This window comes from Procambarus clarkii, chromosome 52, assembly GCF_040958095.1.
Source record: "Procambarus clarkii isolate CNS0578487 chromosome 52, FALCON_Pclarkii_2.0, whole genome shotgun sequence".
NCBI lineage: Eukaryota > Metazoa > Arthropoda > Malacostraca > Decapoda > Cambaridae > Procambarus > Procambarus clarkii.
In genome coordinates, this window is record NC_091201.1 from 29,165,592 (window position 1) to 29,192,456 (window position 26,865).

At 38.9% G+C, this 26,865-nt stretch overlaps 1 protein-coding gene across 2 annotated transcripts; it reads right to left on the minus strand.

Moving 5' to 3' along the window:
- Positions 1 to 411: 411 nt before the first annotated feature.
- LOC123755384 (peroxidase) lies at positions 412 to 26,865 on the minus strand. Of its 2 annotated transcripts, XM_069304585.1 has the most exons (16): positions 26,709 to 26,865; positions 20,960 to 21,132; positions 19,821 to 19,992; positions 19,199 to 19,333; positions 17,611 to 17,765; positions 16,252 to 16,399; positions 14,297 to 14,408; positions 13,685 to 13,802; positions 12,091 to 12,197; positions 10,186 to 10,372; positions 7,838 to 7,964; positions 6,229 to 6,349; positions 4,758 to 4,848; positions 2,936 to 3,111; positions 1,043 to 1,178; positions 412 to 982 (listed from the first exon to the last, which is right to left on the minus strand). In XM_069304585.1, the coding sequence occupies exons 1-16, from the start codon at positions 26,752 to 26,754 to the stop codon at positions 920 to 922; spliced, it is 2,067 nt and encodes a 688-aa protein (XP_069160686.1). In that variant the 5' UTR covers positions 26,755 to 26,865; the 3' UTR covers positions 412 to 919. The 2 variants fall into 2 exon arrangements, with proteins under 2 accessions (XP_069160686.1, XP_045593915.1); XM_045737959.2 differs by having other exon boundaries at positions 412 to 1,178.

Sequence of the window (26,865 nt, forward strand, 5' to 3'; positions counted from 1 at the left end):
CCTTTTTTTTGATAATTACTTACACACCACATGTGTGCATTTGAGGGGACCATGCCCAAATTTCCAGCACCTATTGCAGAGCTTAGGAGAGGGAATGTACTGCTGACCGGAGTATCTGGCACCAGCAAGAATTATGGAGGACAGAAGAGACCTACTATCAAAAGTGATCTGATGACAACGACCACGAGGGGGGACATTCAACAAGGATATGCATGACCGTAAGAGGGACGATGCAATTTGGACAAGAAACTACTACAAGCAAGCAGACACTTGCCTTTTCTCTTTAGCCGGTTTAGGAAGTGAATAGTCTTGTTTGATGTCTTTAATTACTTCCCTCTTCACCAGCTTTTGATTTTTGATCCAGCTGTAAGTTTGAAGAAACATTTCCAATAGAATATGTTCAAACAATGGTTCAACAGTAACAAATCTTTAATATTATAACCGAACATTATGGACTAGCGAGCCATTGTTGCCAGTCAAAACAATTAACACCAAAATATATTTTAGTCAACCAATGTTATAAGTATAAAAATAAATTTGAACATTACACAGTTGTAACAAGGCACTGCATTTACAACATACAAGCAACAAAACAGTGATACAACCGACCAACAGCAAACACGGGAAACTGACGCTACAGTGTTGCAACCAATCTCGCGTTTACCATAAGGTTTACAATACAAGAGACAAATGTGTCTTGTCCCGTCTAACTACCCAGTACATCGTAATGCTCATTAGCACTTTTTAAACGCGACTAGTCCTGAAAAATTTCAGTATTGTATTTACAATTATAATTATTGTAATTCCATTAAGTTAGCTTAGAAATTTCATTAAACAAGTCGAGTCCCTGCAGCACTGGATGTGTGAGAAGTGGAATAACAAAGCTGTGTCTTCAGGAATCAGGTGTGCAACAGCTGATTTACAGTTCCTCTTTGGAGGTGGTCTTCTCCAGCTGCGGTGCCTGCTGCTCTCCCTGCCCAGCCTTGTCCTGCCCAGCCTTGTCCTGCCCAGCCTTGTCCTGCCCAGCCTTGTCCTGCCCAGCCTTGTCCTGCCCAGCCTTGTCCTGCCCAGCCTTGTCCTGCCCAGCCTTCATTTTCTTCATCTTCTCTATGAGTGCCGTGTCCTTCCATGGGGTGAGGTCGCCAACTGGCAAGTCGGAACACTTCACCAGAGGATTACTGCAAGATTAAATTTTTCTTCATTACATTACTGGCTTAAAGAGGATATTGCATTACTACTATTGCAGGCCTTTTGCTTAAATTAATTATAATTTAATAACGTAGCAGACAATATGCAAAACACTAAGCTTCTCAGAACTCAATGCTTGAAATTTGTTATGCGCCGATGAATAAATTATTATTTTCGGCTAAAGGCACTAACGGTACTGTTGGTACAAAAATTTCCATATGAATGGAAAGGGTGGTCAGGTGGTGGTGGGTCCACCTGACTACCACCTATACAATCTATAGAGGCAGCAATTGTGAGTCGCGTTCTTTATGAACTGGCATTACTCTTGCTTTTTTAAGGATATCAGGGAAAGTATGACATTAGAGATTTGTTGAATAGCAGAGCTATGGTTGGTGCAAGGGCAGCACTCCTGTATACCATAGACGGTATTTCACTAAAGTTCCCAACTTTAGTTTTTTGCGAGTGAATGATAGACATAACATGTTGGGCTGACTGGTAAAAGAAGAAGAGTGTTAGGAGAGCTGCTGGCAAGATATGTAGTAACATGTGTCGTGTCTGGAATTTTTTGGCAAAGTTAGTACCAACTGATGAAAAGAACCCATTAAATTCAGTGGCCGTTTTAACATCTGTTGCAGGTTTATAACCATCCTTGGAGAGTTATCCGCTTATGAGATTTCTGTTTATATCCTAGGATGTTCGAGATGACTTTCCATGTGCTTTTCACGTTTCCCTTTGCTGCTTTGAATCTCTTCTCATAATAGGAAAATTTCACATTATACTGTTTTGCTATATTATATTTTATTTTATTATACTATAATTATATTATGCTATTTTGAATGCTTTTGTCAATGACAATTTTTGCTTAGGTTTGCCTTATTTCTTTCAAATAAACTACAAGCTATAGTTAAAAACTTCTTTGTGTTATGAAAAAAAATTATAATGGCCCTTTAACAAAAGTGTTCAAAATATGTTATAAATGGAACATGGCATCATGAGCCCTGGTTAAGAGAAACATACGAAGAGATGTAGCTTGAGTGCTGCATAAAGGGGTGGTACTGTATAAATGAACACGAGTATCAAGCCTTAAGCATTACATCTGAGCAGTAGAAGTGAGCAACGTGCAATGTTGCTCGTTGCAGAATGACTAAATAATGTATATTTAAACCGTGCAAAAAATTTTAAATTTTATGATTGAGGAGAATATCTAACTTGGAATTTAATAGGTGAACATAATTGTTAGGCAAAAAGGATGAACATGAGGAATTTATTAAGCAGGAAGCATATGTGAACAGCACACTAGAAATGGTAGGGAATAATTATAAGGCAATCGGTTGAAGATAAGATGAACAAGGATTTTAGAATGACATCAGAAAAATGCCAGTGTTTTCTGAAGCAGTGGGGCATGTGCCAGTTGCTTTGCTCTACTTTCCTCCAAGCATTTGCCTTACCACCTTCATCAAAAATAATGATCAAAGTATAATATAAAAACCACCAAAATGCAATTTAATGAAGTTTGATACCCCTTAAGTGGATCTAGTCCTCCAGATTATAGGCAATATTTAGAAGTATGGCAATACAGTATTTGGCCTTACCTTAGTGAAAGATTATACAAGGAGTGAAATAATTTTATAAAGGTAAGCAGCTGAGAATTTTTCCTTGACCCTAGTTGAAAATATATTAAAGACATATTTGGAGAGCCCTTCCCCTCTGGGAACATGGGTACAGAGTATATAGAAAGTTGATTCACCTGTCAGATTGAGGGAGGAAGGCATTGGTGGGGACAGCATGGAGATGCAAATTCGAACACAGTAGGTGTGCCAATGTCACTGTCTTAACGTAGTCCTTCTGCTCTACAGTGAAGAGGCTGCTCGGATGCTCCCAGTACAGTCGGTTTCCAGTCTTCAGACGGGCAAACTGATCAGCCTACGGGAGTACAGAATTTGCATTCACTTTCAGTTTGTTCCACTTCATTAAAAAACATTTGCAGTACACAGTATTTATCCTTTTAAGCATTGTTAAACCTTGTTAATAAACTTTTAACCTTGTTATTTGTTAAATTGAACAAGCAAAACCAAAAGTATGTTTTAAATCTTTATAAATACTGACCACGAGGTTTAGAACTTGTTCCAGTTTTTAAGGTAATCTCGTTTTACTGTAACAAGTATAGCATTAACCCCTGCACTGCGCAGAGCGCCATAAGTCGCCCGATCAGGGGGGTGTGCAGAGTGCATAAGGCGCACTTGGGTATAGGGAGCGAATTCAAAACTCCCGTGGGTACACAGGGTTCACATCCTGTGCCACAGGCAGGACTCTTGTAAACAGATGCCACCTTGAAAAAAATTGTCAGCATCTATGCTGGCAGTGAGAGCCTTAGTACTGAGAGAACTACCAAGGCTGATGCATGCAGCAACAGTGCACAGCACCTCTGTGCAGCTAGGGCCCACAGAACCACTCGGTAATGATAAAAAAATTGGTAACCGAAATTATTATGCGTTTATAGTGTCATAGATGATCCCGACTGTGATAAAGACTGTACAACAATCTGATATAGGTGAATACAATGCTAGTTATCATATTCACAACATGAGGTAAAGACAGCACCCAGCTATTGTTTTCTGCATCTACGCATCATGAAAACCTTATGTTCTTTCACAATATAACCCTGTTAAAATGGATTTATATTCAGGATTATGTGAAAGGAATGTAATAATAACAGCAGTTTTGTAGCTAGTCATAGCAAGACGTGAAGAATATTGGAGGCACCGTCTTGCGTCATGAGACTGCTGGCATCTGCTTGTGGCTCCATGCTGTGTTTTGATTTCATCACAATACCCACCAGAACTGCTTATTAGTTTGTTATAGTGCATATATATGCTGATAGTGATATTTAACATGCATATATAGTGCAATAACAGCAAGAACACCGTTTGGTTAATCTAAAAATTGAATACGTAAACGTGTCACCATATCAAAAATTATATACCAGTATATAGGTTGTGTGTATATAATGCAATAAAAGCAAAAACTGATTTATTGTTCAAAGAATACAATGTTAATTCTTGTTACTATGTGACACGAATACTGTATCAGAGTACCAATATTCTACACAGTCTATGATACAAATAATATTGCCGACAGGCGAAAGCATCACTATTTCAAAACCACAGTAAAACTATGTTATGGAGAAAATGACACCTCTTCCACTTTAAATTGGAAATATAAAACAAGTGTTATTATGAACACCTCAAATGCGAGGGTGAACACTTGGAGCCGGTACCATATTTTTTAATTGGTTGGAAACCAAACTAACAGGGTGCGTGCCTGCGGGCTGCTCCAAGCAACAGCCTGTTGGACCAACCTCTCAAGTCAAGTCTGGCCTCAGGGCCAGGCTTGGGAAGTAGAACTCCTCCCAGAACCCTATCAAGCAGGTCTTGGACTGTAAATAAGAAAGTAAGGGCAGGTTTCATGGGCTTTCATGAGTTTGTACTCTAGGGTACAGCTTACAAGCTTCGTGACCTTACAAAAGTATCTAGTAAACCCATATTACCCAGCCACATAACCAGACATACCAGAATGCAGGTGTAGGTCTTTCCTATGATGCCTCCATCTGTGGGCTCCTCCAGCAGCGCCACCTGAGCGTCCAGGTCGTCCAACTCGTCTCTGAAAGTCACACCACATTAAAATCCATATACTAACATTAACAATAGTTCAACCACCACTTTTTTTTTGGAGGGGGGGGGGGGAGTAAGTAAAAAGGATGGAAAGACATAAGTGAAGGGAAGTTTAAAAATGGAAAACAGCGAGTCATGAAAGCAGGCGGGCTGTGTGCCTTGCTGACAATGAGTGGGTGTTGGCAGCTAAGCTTGCTCTCTCTTATCAGGGAGTTGTAAGCGTGAGGTTCTTAACATGTATTTCAGCAAGAACTCTGCAACTGATGACACAAACTAATATACTGTAGGACTATATCAGTATAGATAGCGTCATAGAGACTCTGGGGCACACCCAGAAACTGGTTTTTCAATACATTCAATGCTGTTTTTTTTAAACAGAATTGAATGCTGTTTTTTAATTCATTAATTTTTTTAAATTAAAATGATATCAAGACCTTATAGAGCTACACAAGCTCCACAAATGGTCAGAAGACTGGCAAATGCTTTTTAATATAAATAAATGCAAGACTTTGCATGTGGGGCATTAGAATCCACATCACAACTACCAAATTAACAGCATTACAGTAAATTGCAGCAGATTGATGTAGAAAAGGACCATCGAGTCAAAATTCATCATTCACCGAATGTTGCACAAGTGCAAGCAGCAGTAAAATACTGTAATATAAAAAGCTAACCAAACCCTGGGAATAATCAAGCGTACCTTAAAGGAAATGAAGGTTGTCATTCAATTGTACAAGTCTCTGGTGTGCCTCCACATGGATTATTTGCATCTAGGCATGGAGGCATCTTCAGAAAGAAACGGCTGCTCTGGAGAAAGTGCAACACTGGACAAGAAAAATCATTCCAGAGCAAAGCCAACTCTCCTATCAAGAACGGTTAAGGGCAACAGGGCTAACAACACTGCAAACCAGGCATGACAGGGCAGATCTCTTTGAAACTTAAAATGCTGAACAATTTGGAGGATGTTGATCCTGACAATTTCTTCAAAAGGTCAGATGCAACACGAACAAGGAGCAACGATTTCAAGCTCTACAACCGAGATCAACTCGGCTCAAAGACTGAGAACAGGAGATGCTTTCTCACCACAGTAATAAACCCATGAAACTGCCTTACCTCTGAAACCATAATTGCCAAAACCGTTAAATTTTAAAATCCAACTGGAAAAGATCAGGGTAAATGGCGGGGGGAGGGGAAGGGTGAAGGGGCCCTTAGGCAAGCCATCTATTTCCTGTCCTTGTCAAGGCCACTAGCATTAGTGGCCCCTCTGGTAAATTCAGGTAAATAATTTTTACATCCACATATGCTGTAAATTAAAACAAGTTTCATAATAAGAATATTAAAATGTCAAGGAAATGGGTTGGGCACTTACTGGTAGAGGGACTTAAGATCCTCTACGAGCTCCTTGGGAAGTCCTCGTTTAAGGTCCTCAAAGGAATCGTAAGAGTGGTCACCATCACAGAACTTACGCCACACCCTGTACCCAGCCAGACCTGTAAACCCAGTAACAGATTCAGTGACAACCAACACATTTTCTAGTGGTTCAAACATAGGCCAAGAGAAGTTGGCTCTATACACAATTTTAACTATCCAAATGTTATGGATTTTTAAGGCCATATTGTAATTTGTTAGGAATATGAGTGAATTAGCCTATGAGTTCAGAAGCTGAATAATGTGGTACTATTTATATGAAGTGTGTAAATAGCATGTTTAATGAAATTGTAATTACTAGTGTAGTAATTATGCAGTAAAGTAATATATGCAGTAAAAACATATTGCAGTGTTTTTACTGTACATAAAGTGTTCTTATTTAATGACCCCTGTACGAGTAGCAACAAGCAGCCACAAGGTGGCAGTTGGGTCGGGATGCTGGTTATGGAAGGACAAAATGGCCGTGAGCTCATGACTAAAAAAACACCAAGACCCTTTCTGTAACTAGATCATACCAAGTAATAGACATTAATATTTACAGGAATGAATTGTATACAATAAATTTGATTTGTTAGACCAGTGGTCTTTGATATTGTTTGGTAATGACTATGTTAGTGATGTTTTTATTTGAATAAACCTGCCTGTAATGTTAACCGGACACTGGGGTGATTTAAATCACTGATGTAATTACAAGTATTAAACTTATTTGCTGTTATTTTTGTGCAGTTTTATTCCTACCAGGGAGGTTATGCAGTCACTTTGAGCTACAGGTACTGTAATGGGCATACTTATTATTAAACCAAATTTACTGAAACTTTTGGGAAATTTCTCATTGGGGTCAGACCTTGAACATTATAAAGCTAAGAAAAATTAGCAATACAACACTAATACAAAAGTGTGTTGAATACAATTAATGATTCATATTTGGTATTTATTTTTTGTCTAGATATCATATCCCAGAGTTGGTTTGAAGGTAATTTAAAAAATAGTCAACATTTTAACACAAATGAAAAAGACTCATTAAGAAACTGAATTATTTAAGTACAGTAACTAGTCTGTCAGATGTTCATGGTACTTTTGGCATTAGTAATTTCATCACTTATCAATTCATTTAAAATGTACTGGCTTCAATTCACCATATGAATAGTTTACATATACATGCTAAAGATGTTTCTATCTCGATACAATACCTCCAAATTTTAACTGCCTGCCATCCCTCAAATAACTTCCGATAGATCCACAGACACTCTTTACATCCAACCTAGCACAAATTATCCTACCTGCACTTCTAATATTCCTTCAAATTTGATTTCTCCACTCCATATCTCGGTATCTTAGCCATTACCCAAAAAATCTTTCGTAGAAAGAAAAACCTTTCTTAACTCAAAACTATACTGTAGTAGGCATGGCAAAGTTGTAGTTGGAAGGCAGAGTGCTTTCAGTGTAGGCAACTACTCTCTGCCTTACAATAATCTACAGCATCCCCATAATCACACCCCCACTTGTCTCATCTCTTCATATCACCACCACCATTTTACTTCGATACTAACCATGGTCACGGCCCCTCTGTACGTCCATGGCCAACAGGTCTTGGTAAGGGTCCTCACGGATAGAATTATAGTGCATCGACTCCATGATGTTGCTCCGTCCCCACTCTGACTGCCACTCTGTGTGCATCTGTAGAAAACCTAGATATTAGCTTGAATTGAAAATTAAACCCCGATATCCACACTCCATTTTTGAAAATACAGGGTCTCCACCCTGTATTGCAGCGTATAGCAGCGAAGCAAAGAGAAGATGCAATTTTGAGAAGGCTGGTCAGCCAGTCACTGCTACATGCTCTACTCCCCACAGAAGTATTGCCACCAGGCTACCCCAATTGCACACCTGATACGGTAAATTACTTAATTTTCGAGGCAGATAGATGCCAACCCTAAAAAAAATGTGGCAGCCTGCACAATGATTTAACCACTGCACTGCACAGAGCCACCTTTATACATATTCCCTATACAACGCTTTTAAGTACAGTATAGGAAACAAGTCAAAAGTCCCGCAGTATACAGGGATGGCATCCTGTGTACCAGTAAACAGATGCCAGCTTTTGAAAAAAAAAAATGGCCAGCATCCATGCTGACTGAGAGCCTCGGTACTGAGAAAGCAACCAAGGCTGGTACATGCAGCAGGAGCCACAGCACCACTAAATAATGATGAATAAATTAGGTAATTTAACCATTTACCATTTGTAGTATCATAGATGATCCTGACTGTGATAAAGACTGTACAACATTTAGATATCGGTGAACACAATGCTATGATATTCACAGTATGAGATAGAGACAGCACCTAGCTATTGTTTTCTACATCCTGCATCCCATTGTTTCACCATGAAACAACCATGTTCTTTCACAATGTAACCTTGTGGAAATGGATTCCTATTCAGGATTTTGTGACAGGAATGTGGTAATAATGGCATTTTTGTAGCTAGTCATAAGATGTGTAGAATAATGGAGGCATTATCATGCATCATGTAACTACTGATATCATTTGCTCATATCATGTGGCTCCATGCTGTATTTTGATTTCATCCCCATACCCACCAGAACTGCTTAGTTTGTTATGGTGCATAACAATGTTGATTGTGATATACAACGTGTACACAGTATATAATGTAATGACAGCAAAAAAATTATTAATCTTAGAATATACGTGTCACCATATATATGGGCCCAATACTTTTGAGCATACCTATGTTCCATACATTTAACTATATCAATTCCATAAATCACACACTAGTGAATAATATCACTGCAAAAAGACTAGATATAAAACCATTTACAGACACCGAAATATGTGTATAAAAATGTATTGGGGCAGTCCCTGCCGCACCCTGTCGGCAGTGACCGACAGGCTATTTGTTGCAAGGCTGACCTTGGATTCCTGTTCTGTATACCTGTATATAAACTCTCAATACATTATGTTTGTGGTTCATTATAGTGCAGAAAAATGTATAGCAGTAGTTATATACAACGTGTGTATATACCATAAAAAACAGCAAGAACACTATTTGATTGATCTAAGAATATATGTGTCAACATATATGAGCCCCATATTTTTTAGCATAGCCATGTTCCACACATTTAACTATTGTATATAAATTCCATGAATTACACACTTTTGAATAATGTTACAGCAAAAAAACTGCGAAGAAACGAACGAGACATCGAAATAATTGTGAAGCATTATATTCGCAGCCCCACTACTGCCCCATAGGGTGGCTGGGATGAGCGTGTCCAGGCCCCTACTCCCTCAGTGCCAATAAATTGCTCACCTTTTTAGCTCCATCACAGCTAAAGTATGTCACATACAATATTTTTAGTTTCCAGTGATCGGAGACAACATTTTAACAATTTGAGAACACACTACTATTATCGTAATGCCCTTCAAGAAGACCTACACAAAATAAGCGTATGGAGCACCATTTGGCAAATGAAATTTAAGGTGAATATGCGCCATGTTATGGAATGTGGAATAGGAGAAAATAGATCACACACAACCTACAAATTATGAGAAACTTAAAAAAAAAAAAATTCTGATAACTACATCTAAAGGTGGTTCTAGATACATATTTTGTAGTGGTGCAAGGTTTCACTGAAGCCTCTAGTGTTTAAGGCTTCAGTGGAAGCCTTAAAAATCCTAGAGAATTCAGTTGAATCCCAAGTTGCAATGCTTATGTTGTCATGGTATAGTGGTCTAGAGCATTTACTTGGTAGTACACCCAGAGCAGAGATTCAAATCCTGCTCACGGCTCCTACCGATTCTCAAAAATGACTTCACTGTGTACATACTAATAAAAACCAAGATATTGTTATAAAACTTAGCACCTCGACAAAACACTCACAGAAGGATTCCTGTAGGCAGCCAGGGCAAAGGAGTTGAGAATGCCTGGGTTGACTTCTTTAATGTATCCAGCAGCTATTCCTTCAGCACCAGGGTTGAGGGAGTGTTTCTTCACCACTTCCTTCCCCATCAGTACCGGCAGGAATTCGCCATAGGTGATGTGGTCATACTCCGCTATGAGGATCCGTCTGTATACATTACAGTTTAATTGTAGGCATTAAACAATTACAGACCAGTATCAAACCTACCAATACTATAAAAGTATTTGAAATAATTATTTCCAAACTGCTATACTCCTACCTTGTAAAATTCAACATATATAGTCCTGGCCAGTTTGGCTTCTGTTCCCAAAACGATTTTTATTAATACCATTATCAGTCTGCTTGATATGTGTCAAGGACTGTGTTGACTGAGTTTCCAATTGGCCTCTTCATTGACCTGAGAAAGGCCATTGATACCGTAAACCATAAATACCTCCTACTTAAACTATCATTATGTAATCCGAGGTATTGCTCTGAACTACTGTACATTTGATCATATCTTAATAACAGACACCAATATGTACCCCGTGAACAAACCTCCCCCACTCTACCATTAACCATAGGAGTGCCATAGGACAGCATCTCATACTTCTCCTATTTCTTAAATACATCAATGATTTACCAATTGTCTTTTAACATTCTTAAATCTATATTATTTGATGACAATACTACTGTACCTTCATCTGTTCAGACCCCCAACCCCCACACACTAATATTGTAAATAATGAATTAGAGAAATTATTTACTCATAGATGTCTACCAACAAACTTACTAAACATGTAAAAGACCTACTACATTTTATTTGGAAGTAAATCAAACCAAATTTACCTTCAGAGACAATGTCAACATCAGCATTCAAAATAAGGGAATTTCTGGTCTATATATAGACAAGACACTATACTTCAGCAACCACATACAACACAGCCAAGTCAAAAAAAATAAAAAATTGTTGGTACTCTCTCAAACATCTGATATTCCCCATCCTGCTTTTCTTACACTATACTACTGTATTCACTAATCTATCTCTAACATATGGTATGTGTGCATGGGGTTCAACCACTGAAAATTACCTCAAACCCATCATCCCCCAGCAACAATCTTCTATCAGAGCTATAACACTTCAGACAACACAGACCCACCACCTGTTTAAATCCCTAAACATGCTAAACACACTATACATTCTTGTGCTATTTACATGTACAAAACCTTAATCCTAAATGCTGAATCATGATCGTGATTCAGATCATGATCTGAAACTCTTAATAGATGTAATAGAACCCATGGGTACCACACCAGAAATAAACATCTCTGATATTCTTAAGAGTCTGACAATCTGTAAACACTCCATGCAAATAAAAGGACCTAGTATATGAGGGTTTGCCTTAATGAATTCAAACAAATGTCCAACCTATACAGTACTTCCTTCAAAAGTAAAACCAAAAAGAACCCAATTCCATTCTCTTAAGAGTTTTGAGCACAAGGTGGGAAATTATCTTGCACTACCCCACTCGCCTAATTTTTGTACCTAAAGACATGCAACTTTAGGAGTATAATCTATACAATCAATTTATATTAGTTATTATGTTGAACTCAAATTCTGCTACACTGTAACTATTACATTTTAGTTATCTTAAGGACCTGCATAAAAATCAATAAAGTTTAAATACAGTACCTAAAAAATCTAATTTCTTACATGTTCACCATTTTCATAATTCAGAACTCCAATTTCCAGTAAATTTATGACAAAATTGCTTCTTTACGGCAAATACATCTTACAATGGATACATCTGGCACGTTGATGTAGAGTTATTGTTGGTTTATGTAATGCAGAGATGCACAACAGTTACCACCACCTTGATACTGACCTTGCCTCATTATACAGAAGGGCATCATCGAAGTGAGGATTAATTTCGGCCAAGGCATCGGCTAGTCTGTTATGCTCTAGTACCAGCAGCAGCTTCAAGTCTTCAATCTATGAGACAAAAATTAACAATTTTAGTTTTAGAGGCTTGGAGGACTATCAAAGCTAAGGACTACAGGAAGAGCACTAACTCAAGTCTGGGTTTCAACTTTTAGAGCCAGCAAATTGTACAGTTAGGGGCCACAATATTACAATTAAAAACGTATCAAAGTATCAAGCCAAATGAAAGATTTGCAAATTTAATGGAAATAAAATTTAAAAACTTTTAATCTAGCTCCGGGTCAAACTTAGGTAACATAGAAGAAAAATTACCGAGGATGAAATATGTCGGGTACTTTATAAACTGGACCTTGACAGTGATGTTGACAATACAAAACCCAATTTTTTTTTTTTTTTTTTTTTTTTTTTTTTGGAGATATAGACAAGAGTTGTTACATTCTTGTACAGCGACTAGTACACGTAACGTTTCGGGCAGGTCCCTAGAATACGACCCCCACAAAGAATCGTCGTTACAACCAAGTACACATTTTACTGTCGAGTTAAACAGAGGCTACAGTTAAGGATTTGCGCCCATTAAATCCTCCCCGGCCAGGATACGAACCCACGACAAAGCGCTCGCGGAACGCCAGGCGAGTGTCTTACCACAATACCACGGAGACTAATGACCTATCAAAGGTTGGATATCAGTGATATGAACAACATACAGTGAGCATGTCCAGTGTGAGGATTACACTACTGCCACTGTGTCCCAGATCAACACTGCCCTAGTTCCATTTCACCATCTGTGCCACCTGCCATTCCTTTACACTCTTAAGTACATGGATGATGATTCCTTTTTTCAGACTGACTGGTTCAGATAATAGCAGCATAGATGAAGCTAGTGGTAGCAGCTCTCATTGTGTTACTAGGTTGAGGTTTGCAGTGTTAGTAGTTCGCCCTGCAAAGCAATGGCATGTGATGAGCCAGGAGAAATAGAGGTAAGAGTGGCCTCAATTTTAACTGTTCATGGCTGCCCTATACACAGTACAACTGCTTCATCTCCAAGCCAACCAAGTTTTATCATAAGATGGAGCTGTGGTGGACCACAAGCAGCAGAGGTTTTCTTGTGTTTAAAGATTGACAATTTTATACCGGAAATGTATACATTTAATGATATGAATATTGGTGTTACAGACATTTTCCCATATTCTTGTGAAAATATGAGTAAAGGCAAGTATTTTATGATTTATTTTGACGAGCCATTCATGAAACTTATGGTCGATCTCGAACCCATTGTTGATGTGACAACTTACCGAGTTTTGTAACTAGCACATCAAGATTGTAACTTTTTTAGCTAAATGAATTGTGGAGTTCAGTCCCTGAGCCCATTATGTGCCTCCAACACTTTCCACTACCGCCCACAAGATGGGTATGGGGTGCATAATAAATGAACTTTACTAAAAAAAACTCCCTAGGAAAGGACACTTGCCTCTACAAGCCACACTACAAAACAAGTAGTTAAACATGCTAAAGTTAGATTAGAAAAGCTTCGAACTTACCAAGTCATCGGATTCCTGCAGCTGGAAGCATCCCTTCATGTTCTCGGGCGCGGCACATTTCACATTCTTCTCTCCCCCTTGTTTATCCTTTTCTGTCTTCTCGTCAGACTCGGGACCCCTGAGGATCAAAAGGGACTGCAAACTGACATTGTATATACAAAAAAAATTAAATAAAACCATTAAGAAATTTATAATTTTCAGAAATAGCAGAAGGGGTCACTGCCCAGGCCACAGCACAAAAGTACAGTCACACAACCATAGATGTGCCAGGTTGTACAGGTACATGCAAGGGACAAACCATGGCAGATATTTTAGTATTGTGAAACTGGCACAAGCTGTGCCAACAGTAGGTTCATAATCTTAACACCAGGTCCTTGCATTCTTTATCTCATAAGACTAGTGTAGTGACATTAGTGAATTTAACTACTACTAGACAATCTTTTAGTACCATTGCATTAGAATTATTGTACCTATGTAGAAAAAGCACAAGTAGTATTAGCTTTGCTAGTTTAACTAATCCAACCATCCCTCTAGCCAATCATCCCACCACAGTAACACCTTCCCAATTGGTTAAATGTCATGGATCAACCAAAACATAATAAGCCAACTTACTTGAGGTAACCAAAGTATCCTGTCTTCCTATTGAAGGCAACCCTGTCTGTAGGTCCATAGAGAGGTGTAGCATCCAAGTATGTCGAGACGAAAGAGAAAGATTCTCTATGTCCTGCAAAAGGTTAGAGAAAGTTCACTCGACAAAACTCTAAAGGAAATAAACACAACTTGGAGGATAAAGTGCAGCCTGGAGGGAGGAGGGTGTACAAGTGAACGTTTAAGATAATGGGTAAGAATGAGATGGCAGAAGATAACACAGCTACAGATGGTGATGCATGTACTTCATCTACTTAGATGGTGGTAGATTCCATGGATTTATTAACGAATGTAGGAAAGTTTACATTGCCTATCCTACATTAACTTTTTGATTTCTCAAGGTGTCCCCACCCACCTTGTGCAAGTTACATTGGAAATTTTAAGTATGTAGTTAATGTCTCCCAATTTGTTTAATACATTATTTGAAAGTCCTACAATCAAGCTTTATATTCTAGACCTGAGGCTCTCTACCTTTTCTGGGAAGAGTCTACTTACTGTAAATAAAGTTTTAATACAAGGTTTATGACAATATAATACAAAGTGGTCCAAAGGTCACCATATTAAGGGGAAAATTAAAACCCATTATCAAACTAACTGTACTAACAAAATATACCCTACACGGTTAGCATTAGTTTGAACACATGCAATATGACTCCCACTCAGTGTGATCTCCCATCAATGCATTTGGCATTATGCACAGAATTGCATTTCTTATTGCTACAATTTCCCTGCATAGCTGGGAAAACTGCCTCTTCTCTTACTTTCGCCATTGGAAGGCTACTCATGACTACTATACTTCATCTGGACTGACTTACCCAATAGAACATCTGGTATGGAGTGCCATCAAGTTCCAGATGAATATCTAGACAACCCTACCAGTGTACTCTCCACCCTGCTCGTAAACCCACTGCAGGTGCAGCCAGGTGATCCGTTATAGCCCACCTTGATAAAGGATGCGACATCACAGTCAGGGGTACAAGTACCCTTGATCCCAGTCATCTCATCAGTCTCTCAGGTGCTCGGGGATTACACATTATGGCCTCATCGCGACACTTTTCTTCTGATGCTTTGTGTTCATGTTGTAATGTTCAATGTATATATTCAGTGTCGCCCATATTTTTATGTTAACAAAAGTTTATATGTATTAATCTTGCTTGTGTGTGTTAACCAAGTGTTTAAAGCTGGGGGAGTTTTGTGTGTATTTCATGTTATTTGTTTATCATTGTATGTAATAGAGTAAATTGTTATTTTTTGTATCAATATTCCTTTCCTTTCTTTTAGCATTAAATGTAATGAAATGCCAATTTTGGGACCGACTGCTACAAGTATTTCTAGGAATTCTCATTATCTGCTGATGTAGACCTGACCAAATGTAAATTGTGTCAACAAAATTATTCACACATCCTACATCACTATGGGATGGAGTGCAAAATGATACCCGATTTCAAAGAATTCTATAACAAATTTTCTGAAGATGTGTAAATACTTCATTCAAAATGATCTGCTACCAGAAATTTTAGTCAAGTATCCCCAGTTTGCCAACTGTAGGTAGTAGGTAAGTGATTGTAACAAATCCACCGCTGCCCACTGGATGGGGGCCAGTGTGCAAGAAAAAAATTATGAATTATGACACTAGCTCTCCACATGTCGGTTGCTTAATTTAGAAACTGTACTTTTGGCCGATCTTGAACCCGAACAATTTCTGTCGCACCCAGGTTTCGAACCCAGATTTCCTAGCTGTATTATTGAAACTTTTTAAATTTAAAAAAAAAAAAAAAGTCCTCCAGAAAACAAAACTATTTTTAGTAGAAATTCACACTACCAGTATTGTAGCCCCCCCCCCCCTCCATTTGGAAAAAACAGGTTTGCAAGGCAAGCATGATGGGTTGTGTCAAAACCTTAAATCCCCAATTACTAACCAAGGATTGCTTGTGCTCGAGCAGATCTTCTGAAATTTATGCAAGTTAGGACAGAGTAGATTGGGTCCTCCTTGCCAACAGGAATGGGTGCACAATCCTCTGCCTCTGGAGACAGGCAGCAGTCCACATCCTCTGCCAATGGCGACTCCTGGGTAAAATGGTCAGGAAGATTATTAGATCTCATTTACATACTTTGCATGCAATTATTTATTATCACCCTTGTTACACACAATAATTATATGTTCTCTCTATGGCTCCCACCTTGCCCTCACTTCCCTGCCCTTTCCAAATGACCCCATTTCCCAAACACGAATTCAATTTAGGACCAGGAATGGCCAGGTTCTTTTCCGAGAGATTTTGACATGCTAAATTTACTGCATTCCTATACTACTTGGAAAACATCCGAATTACCAAATAATTCATTGTGTCAGGCAGCCAATGTATACTGTATGTGCATGTTAGATTTATTGAAGTCCTACCAAAGGTCAAATTATTAACCCTCCACAGGATACAGGTCAACTTTTGGGTATCTATTTACTGCTAGGTGAACAGGGCATTAGCCGACAAGAAGGGAGTCAGACAATTTCTGTCCCACTTGGGATTCAAATGAAAAATGGTTTACTCAAGACTACCAACTAATGACGTCCAAACACTTTCGGAACAAGGGGTTCGCCGATTTGTTCGAACCACTATGCTGTAAATGCTTCACCCATGCAATACAAATAATTGCCAACAGATCCTAAACACCTTATCCAACAAATACCTAAATATGCACAAATCTCTGGTGTACCCCATTTTGAGACTTAGAGGAGTCGGACAACATTACTGACAAGGTTTAAAAAAAAAAAAAAGGAAACAGAGGAGCACTGATAGAATGCAACTGTAGCAAACAACCTCTTACTACATGTGATAAGGCAGTGGAGGCAATCCTCAAGGTGGAGAATTTATCCTCAAGCTGTTCAATACCTCATGAAAAAACTTGTCAAGCCAAAACTGCCACTACATAAATTTGGTCCTCTCCAAGATATCCATCACTAAACTTGTATAATGTAGTTACCAGGTACACGTCTCCCACCTCTGGTGCTAAAACTAGAGGAGAAATGCTTCCTAGGATATCTACTGGGTATAAACTTGTCACAGTCAGATCAACATTAGAAAATTTAAAATTTAATTTATTTTGAAATGTACATTTATTATTCCTTGCTGAACCAACAGTGCACCAGTTAAGAAACAACCCAGAAAACAAGACTATTTAGATGAAAAAGTTTTCTTAACGAGTGCTAAACTGATTATGCCAAGTCAAAAAATTAGTTCATAAGGAAAGCAAAAAAATTTTATATTTTTATTGGGGAAACCTACTGGGATGCTGAAGATGTCTCTCTGGATGAAGTGGCTCCACTCAGAAAAAATGCCAGTCACAGGTGGCTTCTTTATGTGTTTCCTCAGCACTTGCGCCACTTGGCGGGCTGTGGGCAGCGTCTTCTCCTCATTCACAGACTCCCGAGGAGCAAATCCTGTTGGCAGAGTTTTGGATAATTTTAAGTAGATAATTTCTAGCAAATTTAAAAAAAAAAATTTAAATGTACCTGGGGTCATTGAGAGACCCAGGTACATTGTAAAAAAATTTGACAAAGTTTAGTAGGTATATTAAAGTAAAATTTGAGGGTTATCAACAGGTACATTATAGCATAATGAGGATTATTTCAAGGTATAAAGCAGTAAAATAAGTATTCAATATAACAACCATGATGTGTGATGATGGCAATGATTACAATGGTAAAGTTATATGGCTAAGGTACATATATTGGGGGATTGGGAAGTACTAGCTACAGTGAGTTTAAAGCACTAGGTAGGGAACTATGGAGATGAAATTAGGTACCTTTTGATTTGATTTTCGAACAAGGCAAAAGTTGGACAGTTTTTCAATTCAAAAGGGAGTGAGTTCCATAGATTAGGTCCCTTTATTTGCATAGTGTGTTTACACAGATTAATTTTGACTGGGTATACTGTATCAAAGATATATATTTCTGGTGTGGTGAATATGATTCCTATTACATCAGTCCAGGAAGTTTCAAAACGGTTTGCATTTAAGAACAGGGTTTTGTAAATGTAAATGGCACAAGAGTGTGTGGAGGGGAGGTTCATCTTTAGGGATTTAAGGAGGGAGGACCGTGTGTTTTCTGAAAGCAGCGTTTATATTGTAATGATGAACTCAAATTTTGCTACTATGTACCTATTAATAAGGTTACCTTCTGTTAGATTAAGGAACTGCCTGAAATGCTATGAGTGTTGGTGGCTTTGCAAGAATGAAAGTGCAGTATACCAACATGAAGTGATTGGTGATGCCTCATTTTACAAGTGCTCCCAGCAAATGCAAACTTTTAGAGATTTATTTAAATCCAGCAAGATATTCTAATGAAACTTGTCCAGTAACAGCCAGAATTGCTTATGGTCCAATTTCTGCACTGTCAGCATTGTCATGTTAAATAATTCCCCCTTTCCCGCCCCAGTTCAAAGCCAGTTTAGATGAACTAAACATTGAGTGAAGTTTTAAAAGAAATGAGACAAATCTTGTGCTGAGAAAGGAAAAGACTAATAGATATGCAGAATGTGACAAAGCAAGGAAAATTTAACATATCGTTGACTGAAATAATTTAGCAATGCTTGGGCGATGAGGTTGGCATGTTTTGTGGGTATCTGACAAGCATGTTAACAGGCAGAATTAATGACAATTTTGCCATACAGAGGGGAAGGTGGAGCACAAGGGAAAGGGAGCCCAATGAACCATAAATGAGAGTAAATTATGAATAATCTAATGGCATTTGGAGGCCTTTCAACTTTGAGGATACACCATAAAACTGAGCCGAGAACTAGTCATAGCCGATACATTCAGTAATCAAACCAAGTAGCTAGTTATTCCGGTTATTAACCATATTTCTCAACTTACCATCTTTGGCAGCAACAGCTGGCTGGAGCCTGAGGAACTTTGATCCAACAGACCCCAGGTCAGGAGATTCCTGGCTGATACACGAACCATCCACATTGGGGTATGGTGATCCAACCATGCAACGAAATGACATTACTGAAAAAATATAACCCAAAAGTTACAATGTCATTCAAAATCAGCTTAGGTTATACATGCACAACTTCGAGTATATTAAAGCCTTGCAATCTAACATACAAAGTGTCAAAACATAGCCATACTTTGATGTCTGCCAACTCTTAATTGGTGTTTTTCCATTCAGAGACCCAATGACATTTTATTATTACAGGTACTGTACAGTATATCAACTATGACTTTATCCGCATTAATCTTGTGCGTGAAATTCGCCTTCATGCCCAGCAAACAAACCGTCTAATGTTGGGTAACATTGAGAGACCCTGTACAAAGCACAGCTGTTTATTTAGATCAACAAAACATCTACAGTATATAAAATACTTTTTATAGTGTCGTGCATTTGTGCTCAAATCTAATATGGCAAATTAAAAAATAAAGCGACAAATGGCATTTACTTAGGACAAATACATTATTTTCCTTCCTTCATCTACTACAAACCCCTGGCACTTGCCTAGTCCCAGATCCTCGGCGAGAGGCTTGTCGAGATTAATGAGGGGAATGACATGCTTCTCGAGGCCAGTGAGCAGCCACACGCCCCTACACCTCTTACCCACCCGGGTTTTACGAATCAGTTCCACCACCACCTTCGACGCCTCCTCCAGCAGCTGTGCCGTCCGCGTCACCTGCAAGAAGCAGCACTTAACACCACCAAGCATACAGGAGGAAAAAACATTTTTTAACTAAACACCAAAATTACAATCATGATAAATAATTTAGAGCTGTACAGAGGTATGGGTGGCATCTGCTTATTTTTACAGTACATGGGGGCTAATGATGAGTGTTACAAGATATCAGCTGGATGGTTTTTAAAGTGTGAGGTTCAATGGGAGAAAACAAATTGGGGTTATTGATTAGTAAGAATTTAAAGCTAAAATATCAATGCATAAATGTTTGAAATAAGGCATATAGTATACTATACTGTACTGAGATTTATTTATAGAAGCATTAGCAATAAAACATCAAATGTCATTCTTAAGCTATATCATGTTTATGTTGGGCCCAATTTAGATTAACAAGTTCAGTTTTGGTTATTGTACTACAAAATGAATGAGTTTACTAGAATGCATTCAGCAAAGAATGACAAAGTTGATCCTGAAAATTTTAAATATCTTCATACAGAATATTTATAAAGAAAGTTTTATTTACATTCTTTCATTTGCCAGAAAGTGGGTGAATACCAAGCCATGCAGCCTATGGTAACACCTGGATTGGCTACAAGTAACAGTCTTGCTCATTTCTTGTAAAGTTGCATAACACAGTTTAAGGACTAAGATTAAATTTAATTACAAAAAATTTACCAATTTGTTACAACTTTAATCCCTGTGTGGAAAGTAAATACAAGGCTACAGTAATTGTTCTCATATACAGTACATGTATATAGAAATCCAATCACCACCTTACTCCCCAGCATCAATACACTAATACAGTAACTGAAGAAAGAACTAGTAAAGTTTAACGCTGTTAACTTTCACAAGAAATTAGTACAGAAAACCTGTTTAAGCTGATTACTTAATATTATGACAATTCAGTATTGAGGACTACAACCAGCCTGAACAGTGTTGCTGTGCTTTCCACTCCTAGGCTACGTACATTCTTAAGGAGAGGAGAGAAAGAGGTGTACTTGGGTCGCCCTTGAGTGTCCTCCTCAGCCCACCTGGCCACCACTGCCTCTTTGGCTGCATCAAACCCCTGGTTCAGGTTGGACCCCGCCGCTCGTGCGAATCCAACTTCGATGCATTCACTCTCTCGACTCGCTGCAACTCCTGCAACACAATGATTTTTATGTAAATTCTTTTACATCTTAAATGATAAGTAAAATTAGCCTAAATTACCTTCTACATCACTAACATGTTTCAAAAGGTTAACCATTGCTGCCTACATTCTATAATGAATTATTTACCATAATGAACTAAAATATGTTCCACCGAGTGGAAAGTACAGTATGAGTCTACACTGAGGTATGGGACAACCTTCCAATAGTTAGCAACGTAATGTGGGGGTCGCTGAATTTTCTCAAGTGGGTCAAAGAATCTGCCTCAGGCAAATCCTTCTGCAGTTACCTTTATTATTAATAATAAAATAAAATAAAAATAAGAATATCAATAATAATCCTAACAATAATAAGTAATAAATAATAAATTTATTATTTATTATTATTATTATTTAGTATTTTATTATTATTATTTATTATTATTATTATTATTTAATAATAATAAATAATAATTATAATAAATAAAATAAAAAATAAATTAAAAAATAAATATATAAATAAAAATATTTTTATTATTAAGATTAATAATAATTATTATATTATTATTACTATTAATAAATTAATAATAAAATAATGATATAAATTATTAATATTAATATTGCTATATTAATATTTATTATTTTATTAGTAATATTTATTATCATTTTATTATTACTATTTATTATTTATTGAAATTATTATTAATATTTAGTAATAAAGTAATAAAATATTAAAATAATGAATAAAAAATAAAAATAATGATTAATTATTAATATTAATATTGTTATATTATTTATTATTATTATTTTATTACTATTATTATTTATTAAAATTATTATTAATATTATTTATTATTCAATAGATTAATAAAATATTAAAATAATAATAATAGTAATAATTAATAATTATTATTAATATTAATATTTATTATTATTTATTATTATTATTTAATAATAAATAATAATTAACATATGATTTATTATTTATTATTATTTCTTAATTATTATTATCTATTTATTTGTTAAAGTATTATTAATATTATTAATCATTAATATTATTATTAATAATTAATATTAATAATAATTAATAATAATATTTAATATCATTAATAATAATTGATATTAATAATATTAAATAATAATAAATAATAATAAATAATTAATAAATAATATTTATTATTAATACTATTATTAATATTATTTTTAATTTATTATTAATAAATAAATAAAATAAAATGAATAATAATAAATTATTATTTATTATTTATGATTATTATTATTAATAATTACATTAATATTAATAAATTATTTATTAATAATAATTAGTATTTATTATTATTATTTATAAATAAATAATATTTAATATTTATTTATAAATAAATATTAATACAGTAATAATAATTATAATAAATAATAATAAATTATTATTATATTAACATTAATATTTATTATTATTATTTATAAATAATAAAATATTAAGTAATATTACAGTAATAGTAATAAATAATAATTATAATAAATAATAATATTTATTAAATTACTATTATTTATTATCATTTATTATTATTATTTATTATTATTAGTATGTATGATTGGGATAGATTAGTGCGTAGTATAAAGAGAAAATCAGTTTGGAACACGTCTGGTTTTAGAAAGTATACCGATCATTTGAGACTTTTTTGGCTGTGTTTTATGTTAGTGCTGAAGTTCAGTCTCTTGTCTATGTATATTTTAATATTTTCATACATTTCAAATTATTCAAAGTTATTAAAAAAATTTATAATCCTATTCAGACATTTCACAAACCTTCGAAAGAGCATTTTTTTTATTTACAAAACTATTAAATTTATGGAAATTGACATGGGCCTATGTGCAAGTCTACGTACGAAATTTGACATTTCATTTCAAAGCAGTTTTGTGATTTATATAATATTAGTGGCACCAGTGCGATACTACTCTGGGTTACCATGGTATCCTCCGCCCCTCACCCCATTTCCCCAGGACGCAAGCTTAATTAAATGACTATCATAACGGAGATGTATGTCGCAATTATGAGAATATGCCTTGCCACCATAGGTTTACTGTAGGCACTAATCTGGAAAATGCCTTGTCATTCTCCAGATACCGGCATAGGAACCGACACCTATGTATAGTTTGGCTTCCTGAAAAAGTCGTCTTAAGAGAAAATGTTCGTATGCATGATTTCCCTTGGAAACTACCAGTGACAGTTAGGCGGCAAGAACAGTTACACTGTCACACAGCAGCAGTTTGCTATGTAACCCAGCAAACTGCTGTCTCATCATAGCTGTATGCGAAAGTTGTGGGGGCTGACTTTGTGAGGGTGTGGAGAATGAACGGTCACTAGGTGGGGGAGGGGAGAGCAACTAGACGGGTTGGTGGCAAGGCAAAATGACTGTGTGCACGGGGAAGGGGGGGGGAGGGAGATAAGGGTCCATCCATACAGCAGTCCCTCACCCTTTATTCCCTTACCCTCCCCCCTTTTGGGACCTACACTACTGCAGTTCTCTTACCCTCCTCCCTTTTGGGACCGTCTACACGGCAGACCGGCCCTTCCCCCCCACCCCCTGGGACCGTAAATACAGCAGACCCGCCCTCCCCTCGGGACCGTCTAGCACAAAAGACCCGTCTGGAAAGGGAGGGTAGAACCAGCCTAATCTACTCTATCCCTTTGAGATGTATTTTCTTGTCTCGAACATACTTTAACCCGTCTACCCCAACCCCCCCTTCCCACTGGGACCGTCTAGCACAGAAGACCCGTCCTCCCCACCCTGGGACCGGTTACCACAGCAGACCCGTCACCCTCTCTCCCCCCCCCCCCCACCACAGCAGACCCGTCACCCTCTCTCCCCCCCCCCCCCCACACCACAGCAGACCCGTCACCCTCTCTTCCCCCCCCCACCACAGCAGACCCGTCACCCTCTCCCCCCCCCCCCACCACAGCAGACCCGTCACCCTCTCCCCCCCCACCACAGCAGACCCGTCACCCTCTCCCCCCACCACAGCAGACCCGTCACCCTCTTCCCCCCCCCACCACAGCAGACCCGTCACTCTCTTCCCCCCACCACAGCAGACCCGTCACTCTCTTCCCCCCACCACAGCAGACCTGTCACCCTCTCCCCCCCCCCCCCCCCCACCAGACGGTGGACGGGTTATTTAACATAAGGGACACAGGTGGAAACTGAGTGCCCAAATGAGCCACAGAGATATTAGAAAGAACTTTTTTAGTGTCAGTGGTTGACAAATGGAATGCATTAGGCAGTGAGGTGGTGGAGGCTGACTCCATACACAGTTTTAAGTGTAGATATGATAGAAGCCCAGTAGGCTCGGAAGCCTGTACACCTGTTGATTGACATTTGAGAGGAGGGACCAAAGAGCCAGAGCTCAACCGCCGCAAGCACAAATAGGCGAGTACAAATAGGCGAGTACCACAGCTGACCCGTCACGGCCCAACCCCCCCACCAAGAGTACTCAACCAACTACTAACTGTACTTTAACAGTGGTGTCAGCCGGGTGCACACGCCTTGTATAGGTACACACCCGGTGTACACACCCGGTATACACACCCGGTATACACACCCGGTATACACACCCGGTATACACACCCGGTATACACACCCGGTATACACACCCGGTATACACACCCGGTATACACACCCGGTATACACACCCGGTATACACACCCGGTATACACACCCGGTATACACACCCGGTATACACACCCGGTATACACACCCGGTATACACACCCGGTATACACACCCGGTATACACACCCGGTATACACACCCGGTATACACACCCGGTATACACACCCGGTATACACACCCGGTATACACACCCGGTATACACACCCGGTATACACACCCGGTATACACACCCGGTATACACACCCGGTATACACACCCGGTATATACACCCGCTGTACACACCCGCTGTACACACCCGGTATATACACCCGCTGTACACACCCGGTATATACACCCGCTGTACACACCCAGTAAATACACCCACTGTACACACCCGGTATACACACCCGGTATACACACCCGGTATACACACCCGGTATACACACCCGGTATACACACCCGGTATACACACCCGCTGTACACACCCGGTATACACACCCGCTGTACACACCCGGTATACACACCCGCTGTACACACCCGGTATACACACCCGCTGTACACACCCGCTGTACACACCCGGTATACACACCCGCTGTACACACCCGGTATACACACCCGCTGTACACACCCGGTATACACACCCGCTGTACACACCCGGTATACACACCCGCTGTACACACCCGGTATACACACCCGCTGTACACACCCGGTATACACACCCGCTGTACACACCCGGTATACACACCCGCTGTACACACCCGGTATATACACCCGCTGTACACACCCGGTATATACACCCGCTGTACACACCCGGTATATACACCCGCTGTACACACCCGGTATATACACCCGCTGTACACACCCGGTATATACACCCGCTGTACACACCCGGTATATACACCCGCTGTACACACCCGGTATATACACCCGCTGTACACACCCGGTATATACACCCGCTGTACACACCCGGTATATACACCCGCTGTACACACCCGGTATATACACCCGCTGTACACACCCGGTATATACACCCGCTGTACACACCCGGTATATACACCCGCTGTACACACCCGGTATATACACCCGCTGTACACACCCGGTATATACACCCGCTGTACACACCCGGTATATACACCCGCTGTACACACCCGGTATATACACCCGGTATACACACCCGCTGTACACACCCGCTGTACACACCCGGTATATACACCCGCTGTACACACCCGGTATATACACCCGCTGTACACACCCGGTGTACACACCCGCTGTACACACCCGGTATATACACCCGCTGTATACACCCGCTGTACACACCCGGTATATACACCCGCTGTACACACCCGGTATATACACCCGCTGTACACACCCGGTATATACACCCGCTGTACACACCCGGTATATACACCCGCTGTACACACCCGGTATATACACCCGCTGTACACACCCGGTATATACACCCGCTGTACACACCCAGTATATACACCCGCTGTACACACCCGGTATATACACCCGCTGTACACACCCGGTATATACACCCGCTGTACACACCCGGTATATACACCCGGTATACACACCCGGTATACACACCCGGTATACACAACAGCTGTTCAAGACAACACCAGACTGTAAACAATGCTGACAAACACAAACTTTCCCTCAAGAGTCATCGAGCATCTGCACCCTCCCGAGACGCTCGTAGAGGATGCCATGGCGTCTCTCCCTCTCTCTCTTAACTTCTATTTAATGGGCTGTTTGCCACACATGAAGGCGGCCTCAGCCTCTAGTTTAAACATCAAATAGGGTGAAAAATTCCTCCCCACTTGCTGCTGTTCCTGTTACTTCCTGCCGAAGCATTGAAGTCTCCAGCACCACCATTTTTGCCCGGCACCTGCCTATACTACACATTATAACACACCACGCTCACAACTGTAACGGCACTTACCGTGAATTATTAACAGAGACAACGTTAATGCCCAGGGCGTAAGCATGGTGGCCACACTGACAGAAGCAGCGGGAGAGACAGAGAGAGACAGGAGCGGCGCCGTCTTGATCCACAGCAGTGAGTGACCCGCCCTGGGGAAGGCCCGCTCTCAACCCCA